This window comes from Caenorhabditis elegans, chromosome I (assembly GCF_000002985.6).
Source record: "Caenorhabditis elegans chromosome I".
NCBI lineage: Eukaryota > Metazoa > Nematoda > Chromadorea > Rhabditida > Rhabditidae > Caenorhabditis > Caenorhabditis elegans.
The window spans coordinates 836,939-846,763 of record NC_003279.8 but is presented as its reverse complement, the minus strand read 5'-3'; the positions used below and the strand labels follow the sequence as shown (position 1 = coordinate 846,763).

At 43.6% G+C, this 9,825-nt stretch overlaps 2 protein-coding genes and 1 non-coding gene across 5 annotated transcripts; 1 reads left to right on the top strand and 2 right to left on the bottom strand.

Annotated features, from left to right (window-relative positions):
- cdk-14 (Protein kinase domain-containing protein) lies at positions 1-5,022 on the top strand (the record flags this gene model as incomplete). 3 transcript variants are annotated; one of them, NM_058382.5, is made up of 10 exons in its annotated part: positions 1-168; positions 622-681; positions 765-834; positions 1,003-1,150; positions 2,425-2,703; positions 2,752-3,051; positions 3,667-3,849; positions 3,903-4,047; positions 4,090-4,218; positions 4,788-5,022. In NM_058382.5, the coding sequence occupies 10 exons, from the start codon at positions 19-21 to the stop codon at positions 4,926-4,928; spliced, it is 1,605 nt and encodes a 534-aa protein (NP_490783.3). The 3 variants fall into 3 exon arrangements, with proteins under 3 accessions (NP_490783.3, NP_001382289.1, NP_001382290.1); NM_001395341.1 differs by lacking the exons at positions 1-168; positions 622-681 and having other exon boundaries at positions 795-943; positions 4,788-4,997; NM_001395342.1 differs by lacking the exons at positions 1-168; positions 622-681; positions 765-834; positions 1,003-1,150 and having other exon boundaries at positions 2,465-2,703; positions 4,788-4,928.
- Positions 273-593, bottom strand: Y95B8A.17. The gene has a single exon (NR_049931.1). It is a non-coding gene; the product is annotated as an Unclassified non-coding RNA Y95B8A.17 (non-coding RNA).
- Positions 5,018-8,768, bottom strand: ZC123.1 (Sperm mitochondrial-associated cysteine-rich protein-like). Its single transcript, NM_058381.7, has 7 exons — positions 8,656-8,768; positions 8,442-8,609; positions 7,637-8,221; positions 6,672-7,087; positions 6,004-6,624; positions 5,184-5,546; positions 5,018-5,140 (listed from the first exon to the last, which is right to left on the bottom strand). The coding sequence occupies exons 1-7, from the start codon at positions 8,660-8,662 to the stop codon at positions 5,108-5,110; spliced, it is 2,193 nt and encodes a 730-aa protein (NP_490782.1). The 5' UTR covers positions 8,663-8,768; the 3' UTR covers positions 5,018-5,107.
- Between the last annotated feature and the right edge of the window lie 1,057 nt (positions 8,769-9,825).

The window sequence follows — 9,825 nt, the reverse complement described above, 5'->3', positions numbered from 1 at the left end:
ATACCATCTTTCAATCAAATGTGGGGAAAAATAACCTCGCATATTGGAGTATGGTTTGGGCTGGAGGAGGCCGAGAGGCCTATGAGAGCATCGTGCTCACTGTCTATGATACATCATCCACAGCTCACCGCTGTTAGGAGTTCGAAGTCGTCGGAGAACTTGCATAGGGTGAGTTTGGTATTTTCAAGAAAAATCGAAAAACCGAAAAAAATTATAAAAATTGAAATTAAAAAAACGCCTCAAAAACGAAAATTCGTCGATATTTCGATTTTTCGATTTTTCAAAAAGGGTCATTTTTTGAAATCCTAGGCCACAGTCGGTCGGTAAATGAGGATATTTCTTGTAAGCCTAGGCCTAAGCGTGAACCTAGGCCTAAGTCTAAGCCTAAGCCAAAGCCAAAGCCAGAGCCTAATCCTACGCCTGAGCGTAAGCCTAAGCCTAAGCTTAGGCCAAAGCTCAAGCCTAAGCCCAGTCCCAAGCCTAAGCCTAAGCCTAAGCCTAAACCTAAGCCTAAGCCTAAGCCTAAGCCTAAGCCTAAGCCTAAGCCGAAGACTAAGCCTAAGCCTAAGTCTAAGCCTAAGCCTAAGCCTAAATATTTCGATTACGCTCCACATATTCCAGATCACCACAATGTCGCCGCAACGAATTCAGGACGTGGACGGCTCGCCGAGCACCCGGAAGGTCAGTAAGTCACGCCACCCCCTCTAAACTTCCGGCGATTCTGCATCTCTTCCACAAGACACAAACACAAAACATTATTCCAGCCGTCCTCGTCAATTTTCACTTTGCGTCGGAGTCGGAATAAGGAGAAGAAATACAAGAATAACGGCGGTGGCGAGTTTTTTTTTTCGAAATTTTAGCCAATTTATTCTATGGGGTGCGGGGGGTGGCACAAGTTAGTCAGTTTACACAAAAATGCTCTCCAGAGTCTTCTCCCAAAAAGGTTAGTTCCGAAAACATATGAGCCCCCATATAATTCCACATTTATTTCTGTTTTTTCAGGAGGCTCCACCAAATCTCCGATCTCGAAAAACGGAACAAATGAAATGACACAATCATGGCACTCCAATCATGTGAATGGGGCATCATCGGGGTCCGGAAGTGGAAGCACACCAGAACATCATAATAAGAATATTTTCAGCTTTTTGAGGTAAGTGGTGGAGATTCTTATTAGGTTGTATATTGAAGTAAGACTATAATTACAGTAGTTTCGACACCTTGTTATGTTTGTTATAACTTACCACGTGGTGTCAAAGTGCCTCATTTTGGTTTGATCTCCGAGAAATGCGGGAGAAGAGACGCAGACTTTTCAACTGGTATCGCATGGTTAAGAGTGTGCTGACGTCACGTTTTTCTGGGGGAAAAATTCCCGCATTTTTAGTAGATCAAACCATAATGGGGCAGCCTGACACCACTTGACTTACTAGTTATATCTGACCACAGGCAAAGCCGGTACGGTCCGTTTACGGATCTTGGACCGGGAACGGACCATTAACGGGTGAACTACGGATATGAAAAGCGGGACGGACCAATTACGGGCAAACTACGGGGAATGTAAAAAAATGGCCATTAAGAGGAAAAAATGGATTTTAAGAAAACGAATTTTTTTAATACCTATGATACCAGTTGGCTAATTTAAGCATTTTTACGTCGTTAAATGCATTATTTAGAGCAAAAAACACATTTACCGACCGAGACGGCTCTTGAGCCGTAGTTGGGCCGTTTCCGGTCCGTAGAATTTTCTTTTCAAAAAAAAAAAATTTGAATTTCCCGCCAAAATTTTTTTTTCTCAGAAAATTTGATTTTCCCGCCAAAATATTTTTGTCAGATAATTTCAATTTCCCGCCAAAATTTTTTTTTCTCAGAAAATTTGATTTTCCCGCCAAAATATTTTTGTCAGAAAATTTCAATTTCCCGCCAAAATTTTTACAGAAAATTTGAACTTCTCCCCAAAGTTAATTCCCAGAAAATTTGAATTCCCGCCAAAATTTTTTGGTCAGAAAATTTCAATTTCCCGCCAAAATTTTTTTGTCAGAAAATTTCAATTTCCCGCCAAAATTTTTTTGTCAGAAAATTTCAATTTCCCGCCAAAATGTTTTTCTCAGAAAATTTGAACTTCCCGCCAAAATGTTTTTCTCAGAAAATTTAAATATCCCGTCAACACGTGGTGTCAGGCTGTCTCATTGCGGCTTGATCTACAAAAAATGCGGGGATTTTTCCCCCAGGAAAATGTGACGTCAGCTTAATCCTGCAAAATCAGTTGAAAAGTCTTTGTCTCAACTCCCGCATTTTTTGTAGATCAAACCAAAATGGGGCACTTCGACACCACTTACGCCAACATTTTTAATCAGAAAATTTAAACTTCCCGCCAAACTGTTTTTCTAAGAAAATTTTCCGAATCAAACCCTAGTAATACCATTTCAGCCGCCAATCACGTTCCCGCTCCAACAATCCATCTGAAACCATGTCAACCGTGCCCCTAAACAAGAACTCTCCATCAATGCCACCACCACCATCTAGCAACACTGTGGCCGACTTCACACATCTTCGAAGACGTCGACCACGATCAGCACACTACGATCCAAATACGATAACGCTTCCTGCGAAGGAGGAAGTGACACCGCAGGATGTGAATGATCTGTACAAACGAATTGACAAGCTGGGGGAAGGATCTTATGCAACGGTGTATAAGTGCGAATCGAAGTTAGATATTTTAACAGCTGATATTACCAAACTAAATTATATTTTCAGACTTGACGGATCCATAGTCGCCTTGAAAGAGATCAAACTTCAATTTCAAGAAGGTCTCCCATTCACCGCTATCCGTGAAGCCTCGCTTCTCAGAAACCTCCGTCATGCGAATATCGTCTCTTTGCACGACATCTTCTATCAACACCACCAGCTAACTTTTGTGTTCGAGTACATGAAAATGGATTTGAGCAAGTACCTGGAGCAGAACGTCTATGGGTTGGATAGCATTGACATCAAGCTTCTCCTCTTTCAACTTCTCCGCGGACTCGATTTTTGTCATAGGAAGAAGATTCTTCATAGGTTAGTTTTCAAACTGCTCCCTAGTGTTGATAGGGCTCCCAGCAGAGTGAGGCGCGAAATTCGGGCCTCACGCCGACGCCGTTGAAGCGCGAAAGGTGGTCATTTGGAGCGGCCGACACGTTCGGGGTTCCGCAGCTTGGCGTGAAATGAGTAGCCTGGTGTGTGCGCAATGAAGTGCGTAGAAGTGGTTGTTCGGAGCGGCCGACACGTTGGGGGTTCCGCAGCTTGGTGTGTGCTCAACGTATTGCGAAAGGGAGTTGTTTGGAGCGGCGGACACGTTCAGGGTTCCGCAGCTTGGCGTGAAATGAGTAACCTGGTGTGTGCGCAATGAAGTGCGTAGAAGTGGTTGTTCGGAGCGGCCGACACGTTGGGAGTTCCGCAGCTTGGTGTGTGCTCAACGTATTGCGAAAGGGAGTTATTTGGAGCGGCGGACACGTTCGGTGTTCCGCAGCTTGGCGTGAAATGAGTAGCCTGGTGTGTGCGCAACGTAGTGCAAAAAAGTGGTTGTTTGGAGCGGCGGACATTTTCGGGGTTCCGCGGAGGCCGGCGCGGCGACCGCTGGGGTCGGCGGAGGCGCCGTTGCGGCCATAACTCTTGATAAAAACTGATTTTCAGAGATTTAAAACCACAAAACTTGCTTCTCGACGAAGACGGTGTTTTAAAACTCGCAGACTTTGGTCTAGCCAGGGCGAAATCTGTGCCGAGTAGGACATATTCTCACGAGGTGGTCACTTTATGGTACCGCCCGCCTGATGTTCTCATGGGAAGTACCGACTATTCAACTTCCCTGGATATGTGGTAGGAGGATATTATTTTATAAAAGGTACCAACTATATCTACTAACTTTGCAGGGGAGTCGGTTGCATATTCGCTGAAATTTGCACGGGCGCCGCTTTGTTCCCGGGATCCAAGGACTCTCACTACCCCGGCACCAAGGACCAGTTGGATATGATCTTCAGCATTCGGGGTACTCCAGACGAGAAAAAGTGGCCGGAGGTGAGGGAATCTAAAATCTAGAGATAAAGATGTTTGTTTCAGGTAAAGACATTACCAGGCTACACCCCTGAACTGTTCCCCAGGTATCGGGAGTTGTCGTTCATCGCGGTGAACCCGATGTTCACGAAGATTCTGAAGACTGGTCAGGAACTTCTGGGGATGCTTCTTCAGGTAAGTAGACTTGTAAAAACCACTCCTTTAGTCCCGAAAAGACCGAATATCATAATAAAACGTTTCAAAAAAATTTTGAAAATTTTTTATTTACTGTAATTTTACCACTCATAATTTTGGAAGTCGACCAACAAAAAAAAAATTTTTTTTCCTACATTTTTATACTGTAATTGTGTTTTAATTATTTGTATTAAAATATTGTAGGGGTCGGAACATGCGACATTGCTCTAGATTTCCTCAATTGCTCATTTTTCAAAATTTTAGCAGTTTGCCAAAAATTTGACCTGAAATTGTGAAAAATCTAATTTTTTGGATTGTTTTATTATGAAATTTGGTTTTTTTTTCGGATCATTATGTATGTATTTTGACAAAATTTTCACTGGCGCTACTCCACCTTTAAGTCAGTCCAGGCCTACTAGTCTAATCTTTGACAAATCAGTCTTCGCGAGCTATATTGAGCAGCAATCTTTGAGTGCAAGCTCAAGCCGAAAGCTTAAGCCCTGGCTGCAATGCTAGTCTAAATGAATCGACATCGAGCTACACCTATCTTGTAACCCTCAAAATTACAGCTCCGCCCGGAAAGCCGTGTCTCCGCAGCCAGTGCAATGCTTCACCCCTACTTTGCCTCATTCCCCCGCGAGGTTCATCTCCTGGCTCCAAGCCAGTCAATATTCCGGCTCAAAGAGCTGAAAGATCTGCGATCACTATAACGACCAAATCTACTACATCTCCAATTTCTTTACACATATTTTCTTGCTCCAAATTGCTACGGGTGCTAAAAGCTAATATAAATGTATGTATGTACTTATTTGTTTTATTAGTCATGTTGAATTATTATTACGAGGTGGTATTTATGTGATATGTGAGAATCGGAGGGAGTCGCTTCAAGTTATGAACGTGTTCCTGGGCATGGGTAGCATTGCTGAAAACTTTAAGATAAGGAAGCTCATTAAACCAACACCTACCGCTGTTCCGAAGTCTCTCTTCCTCCGCTTCAGACCAGTATCCTGTGTACAGATGTTACAGTCTTCTCCCAAAAAGTTTCTCTTCACTCTATGCCGACACTGTGGGAATGCCATGCAATTCTGCTCCGAGACGTTGATATTCGGCTGCCCGAAGTTTCTCTTGACACGATGTGGCGTGAGCCCAGAGACTCCACACCTCGAGCACTTCTTACGACGGAACACGGCTTCTCGTTTGGTTCTCTTGTCTGCATAGACTTTTTGGAAGACTGCGTACTCGACGTTGTTCAGGCAATCGTCACTTTGTTGGCAGGAGCGGCGTTGCTTTCTGCGGGTCTCGATGGTTTCCTCAGAGGATTCGTCGTCCTGAAATGAAAATTTTAAAATCCGCATTGATGTGACGCCAGTTGAGATCTCTGCGTCTCTCAACTCCCGCATTTTTTGTAGATCTACGTAGATCAAACCAAAATGGGACACTCTGACACCACATGAACCAGATCAATTTTTGGTGTGCCACGATGAAGTACACGCGTAAAATCCAGTAAATTGTTGAAATCATTGTGAAATGACCACGCCAATAATTTTTTGAGTGTAAAAAGTCATGAACTGTGTCAAAAAAATGGTGAAAACTGTGGAAATCCCATGAAGAAAGTCCATTTTAGGCCAAATTCGTCACTTTTGGGAGTTAGATGTGCAGGTGGTCTCGCCGCGAATACAGTATCCTTCTCAGTGGCGCGTGCGCGCGTGATTCAATTAGGGGGTTTTTTTTTTGGAATTTTCAAAAAGTTCTTACAGGATCTAAAATTTCAGGTCTAGTCCTCACCTCATCATCATCATCAAATCCTTCCTTATACCCCTTCTTTGCTCTGATATCCGCGATAGCTTCGCTCATCGTCATATGCTTCTCCACCTTCTCGACTTCTCTCTTCTTTCTGCTAGCCAAGGCAAGTGTCACCCATGCCGGACACGGAACACAGGATGCAGCATTATCCGGAGCGAAGAACTGCCGCTTGACTCTCTTGTGCTCCTCCATCGCCATCTCGTACTCTTCCACCAGCTTCTTGTGCTCCTCCACAGCTTTGTAGTACGTGTCGAGCCGATCTGCATTTCTCTTTCTTCTCTTCTTCTGAGCCAGAACACAGGCTGGGAACTTCATGCATCCTCCTGGATTGTTGCCACCTGAGGAGGCCTTGGATAGGAGCTTCACGATATCCAAAATTCCTTTTGGATTGTAGGCTTGTCGTTTGCTTCGCTCATTGATACTGAACTCATCGTTATCACACTGTTCATCTGCATATCTTTTCTCTCTTTTCAAGCACTGATCTCTCTCGGCTTCCCGCTTCTTTCTACCGTAGTGTCCATTGCATGGCTCACAATATTGGGATCCGATCAGGTTTCTCTTATAGCGACGGACATGCAGGGTACATTGTGGATGAGGAAGGCACTGCAAAAATAAATTTAGCTTCGTTAATTTCTATGAGTCAAACTCACGCCAGCTCTCTTAGTTCTGTGCCCGGCGAGTGGAGTTCCAACTGGCGACTGCGATCCGCGTGGCGTTTGATCTCCGAGGAACGGGTTCCAATCAGAGTATTGTGGTTGTAGGTAGGTACACGGAACACAATCGAGAGACCGCTTGGTTCTCTTGAGCGGAGTTCCGTTCAGACACAGCTGGCATGCTCCATTTCCAAAGTTCATGTTTCTCTTGACTCGAACGTGGGCTCTTCGGAAGTCGTAGAGTCTTCCGGCTGTTGGAGGCGATTCCACGTGGTCAGAGGATTGTTCGATGAGCTTTTTGGTGACGGACACTTGAGATGTCTTGGTTCCAGCAACGCGGGATTTTGATTTTATTATGGTCTTTACCGGCTTTGAAATCAGAGTCGGTGGGGATTGTTGACCAAGGAGTCCGACTGAAAATTTTTTATTTATTTTACTTATTTTCAGCGTTTTGAAAATCCACGTGGTGTCAAAGTGTCTCATTTTGGTTTGATCTTCGAAAAATGCGGGAGAAAAGACGCAGACTTTTCAACTGATTTCGCATGGTTAAGAACATGCTGTTGGGAATTTTTTGGTTTTTTTGGTATTTTGACGAAAAATCTAAAAAAAAAGTTTACCGTGTCTAGTGTCGACTCGAGACTATTCTGTATTAAAATACATTAAAACATGTATTTTAACACAGTTGTGACGTCATAAATGTATTTTAATACATTTTGCAACATTACTTGAATAACCCCATTAAAAATCAACTTAAGCATATCAAAAATTTTTTGGTTTTTTTTTTGTTTTTTTTTTGGTTTTTTTGGTTTTTCAAAAACTTCTTTGGTCCAAAAATTTTTTTTTTGGTCCCAGCCCTGATGCTGACGTTACATTTTCCTGGGCGAGAAATTCCCGCATTTTTTGTAGATCAAACCACTATGAGACAGCCTGACACTACGTGAAAATCTAAACTTATAGCTTACTTGGCTGGCAATGAAGCCCCGGTGCGTCTCTCTTAGTTCTCTTCCCAAGCATCAGACGTTTTCTGCAAGGGCACGATGGACAGGCGCGAAGGCAAGGTGGGACCGAAGCGAGGCAGTTATCCAGCTTCAACTCAGGACAGCAAGGCTGTTCAGGTGGGCAGCAAGCCTTTTGCCCTTGATTACAACATGTGGGGTTCTGATAGTAACAGCAAGGTCTTCCGCATCCACAATCTCCATTCGGACATCCGGACCTGCACGGTGTTCTTCCATAAGGCTGTGATCCACAGCATTGCGTTGGAGCTTCCGGAGCCGGTGGTGGTGGAGGTGGTGGCGGTGGTGGAGCAGCAGGTGTTGGTGGAGGACAGCAAGTTCTTGGTGGGTTTGGTGGTGCTGGGACGCCTCCAGGGTTGCCTTCCTCGTCCTCGTACTCTTCGTATTCGGGGCGACGACCTCGGCAGCAGGGTTTCGGGCAACAGTTTGGGGTTGCCGGGCAGCAAGGGCCGAAGGCTGGCTGGCAACACGGTTTTGGTGGGGGAGGTGGCGGACAGCAGGCAAGTGGGATTGGTTTTTGAGAGGAGCAGCAAGCTGGAATTTCAATTGTCTCATTTCGGCTTGATCTACGTAGATCTACAAAAAATGCGGGAGAAGAAATGGGAGACGCAGATTTCTCAACTGATTTCGTATGGTTAAGAATGTGATGACGTCATTTTTTTCTGGTCATAAACTTCCCGCATTTTTTATAGATCAAACCGTAATGGGTCAGCCTGACACCACGTTGACAAGTCTTATAGAATCGCAAACTTACAGCTCGAACAACAAGATCTATTCGGGAAAAGATCACATCCCGAACATCCACACGAGCATCTCTTCCTCCTAGTCTCCAATCTCAAGGTGAGCGGAACCAAGTTCGTCTCATTGGCACCAATGAAGTGCGGTGGAAGATCAGCTTGTCGAAGATGACTGTCGTATTTCACTGTAATCAAGATGATTAGGAAACGTTTAGGTGAAATGGTGGATACTTTTCATAGGAAGTACCAGGTCCACATGATCCTCTGGGAATCTTTCAGGAGCACTGTCGGCCAAAGCCAGCACGAGCACGTTGAGCGCTATCGCCCAACTACTCCAATGCATTCTGAAATGGTTGGCAATTGGGGGATTTTTGAGAATTAGCAGAATTCGGATAGAGTCAAATAAAATTAGCTCGGCATTCGGCTCTAGCTTCATGCCCAAGTTTGGCCCAAAAATATTAACTTGGAACAGAAGTTGGCTAAACTTGGGCAAAAGTTGGGCAAAAGTTGGGCGAAAATTGGGCAAAAACTTCTACGCAAGTTCGAAACAAAAAAAGTTTAGGCCAAAGTTTGTTGGGTGAAACTTGGGTTAAACTTTGATATTGCCTGAATCCAAGTTTTGCCAAAGTATTGCCCAACTTCTGATCCAAGTTAATATTTTTGGGCTAAACTTGGGCAAGAAGCCCAAATGCCGAGTGTTCAAAGCACCTTACATAGTTATCCAAGCAAACATTTATCGAAGGTTGCAGAAAAAAAAACGGATGGCAAATGGATATTGTAAAAAAAAAGAAAACATGAAGAAGACTATATTTTTTCTTACTAAAACTTTCTTCCTTAAATCTATATATTCCTAAACTTTGAGACAAAAATTTGTGTGCTTTTATGGTCAGAACTGTATAAAATAGACGCAGAATGCATTAAAGGTGGAGTAGCGCCAGTGGGGAAATTGCTTTAAAACATGCCTATGGTACCACAATGACCCAATATCATGATAATGGTGCGTCCATAGTCTGCGGAAAACGGGAATTTCCCGCGTGCGGAAGCGTCCATAGTCTGCGGAAAAAACAAGAAGTTTCTCGCTTTGTTATTGGTCAATTTCAAAATAGTGGGCGTGTTCAACCAATTAGAGGCTGTAAAATTTTAAGCTGAGCAATGAGAAAACAAGAAACAACAGCTGATTGGTTGGCCACGCCTACTTTTTTGAATTTCGAGGAAAAAAAAGCGAGGAACTCCGGTTTTTCTATGGACGCACCATAAAAAATTCAAAAAAATTTTCTAAATTTTATATGATTTTTTGAAAATTGAAAGAATCTCAGTTTTTGCCTAATTCCTATTTGAATTACCGCCAATTGGATTTGTTCGATGGAGCGCGCTTGCACGTTTTTAAGTTTATTTATTTTA

Bases quoted from the DNA above. Each gene is read 5' to 3' on its own strand.
- ZC123.1 (NM_058381.7), bottom strand. The intron at 7,088-7,636 runs GTAAGCTATAAG...AAAAATTTTCAG, and splicing joins GGGGCTTCATTGCCAGCCAA to TCGGACTCCTTGGTCAACAA. The intron at 5,547-6,003 runs GTGAGGACTAGA...TTTTCATTTCAG, and splicing joins GATTTGATGATGATGATGAG to GACGACGAATCCTCTGAGGA.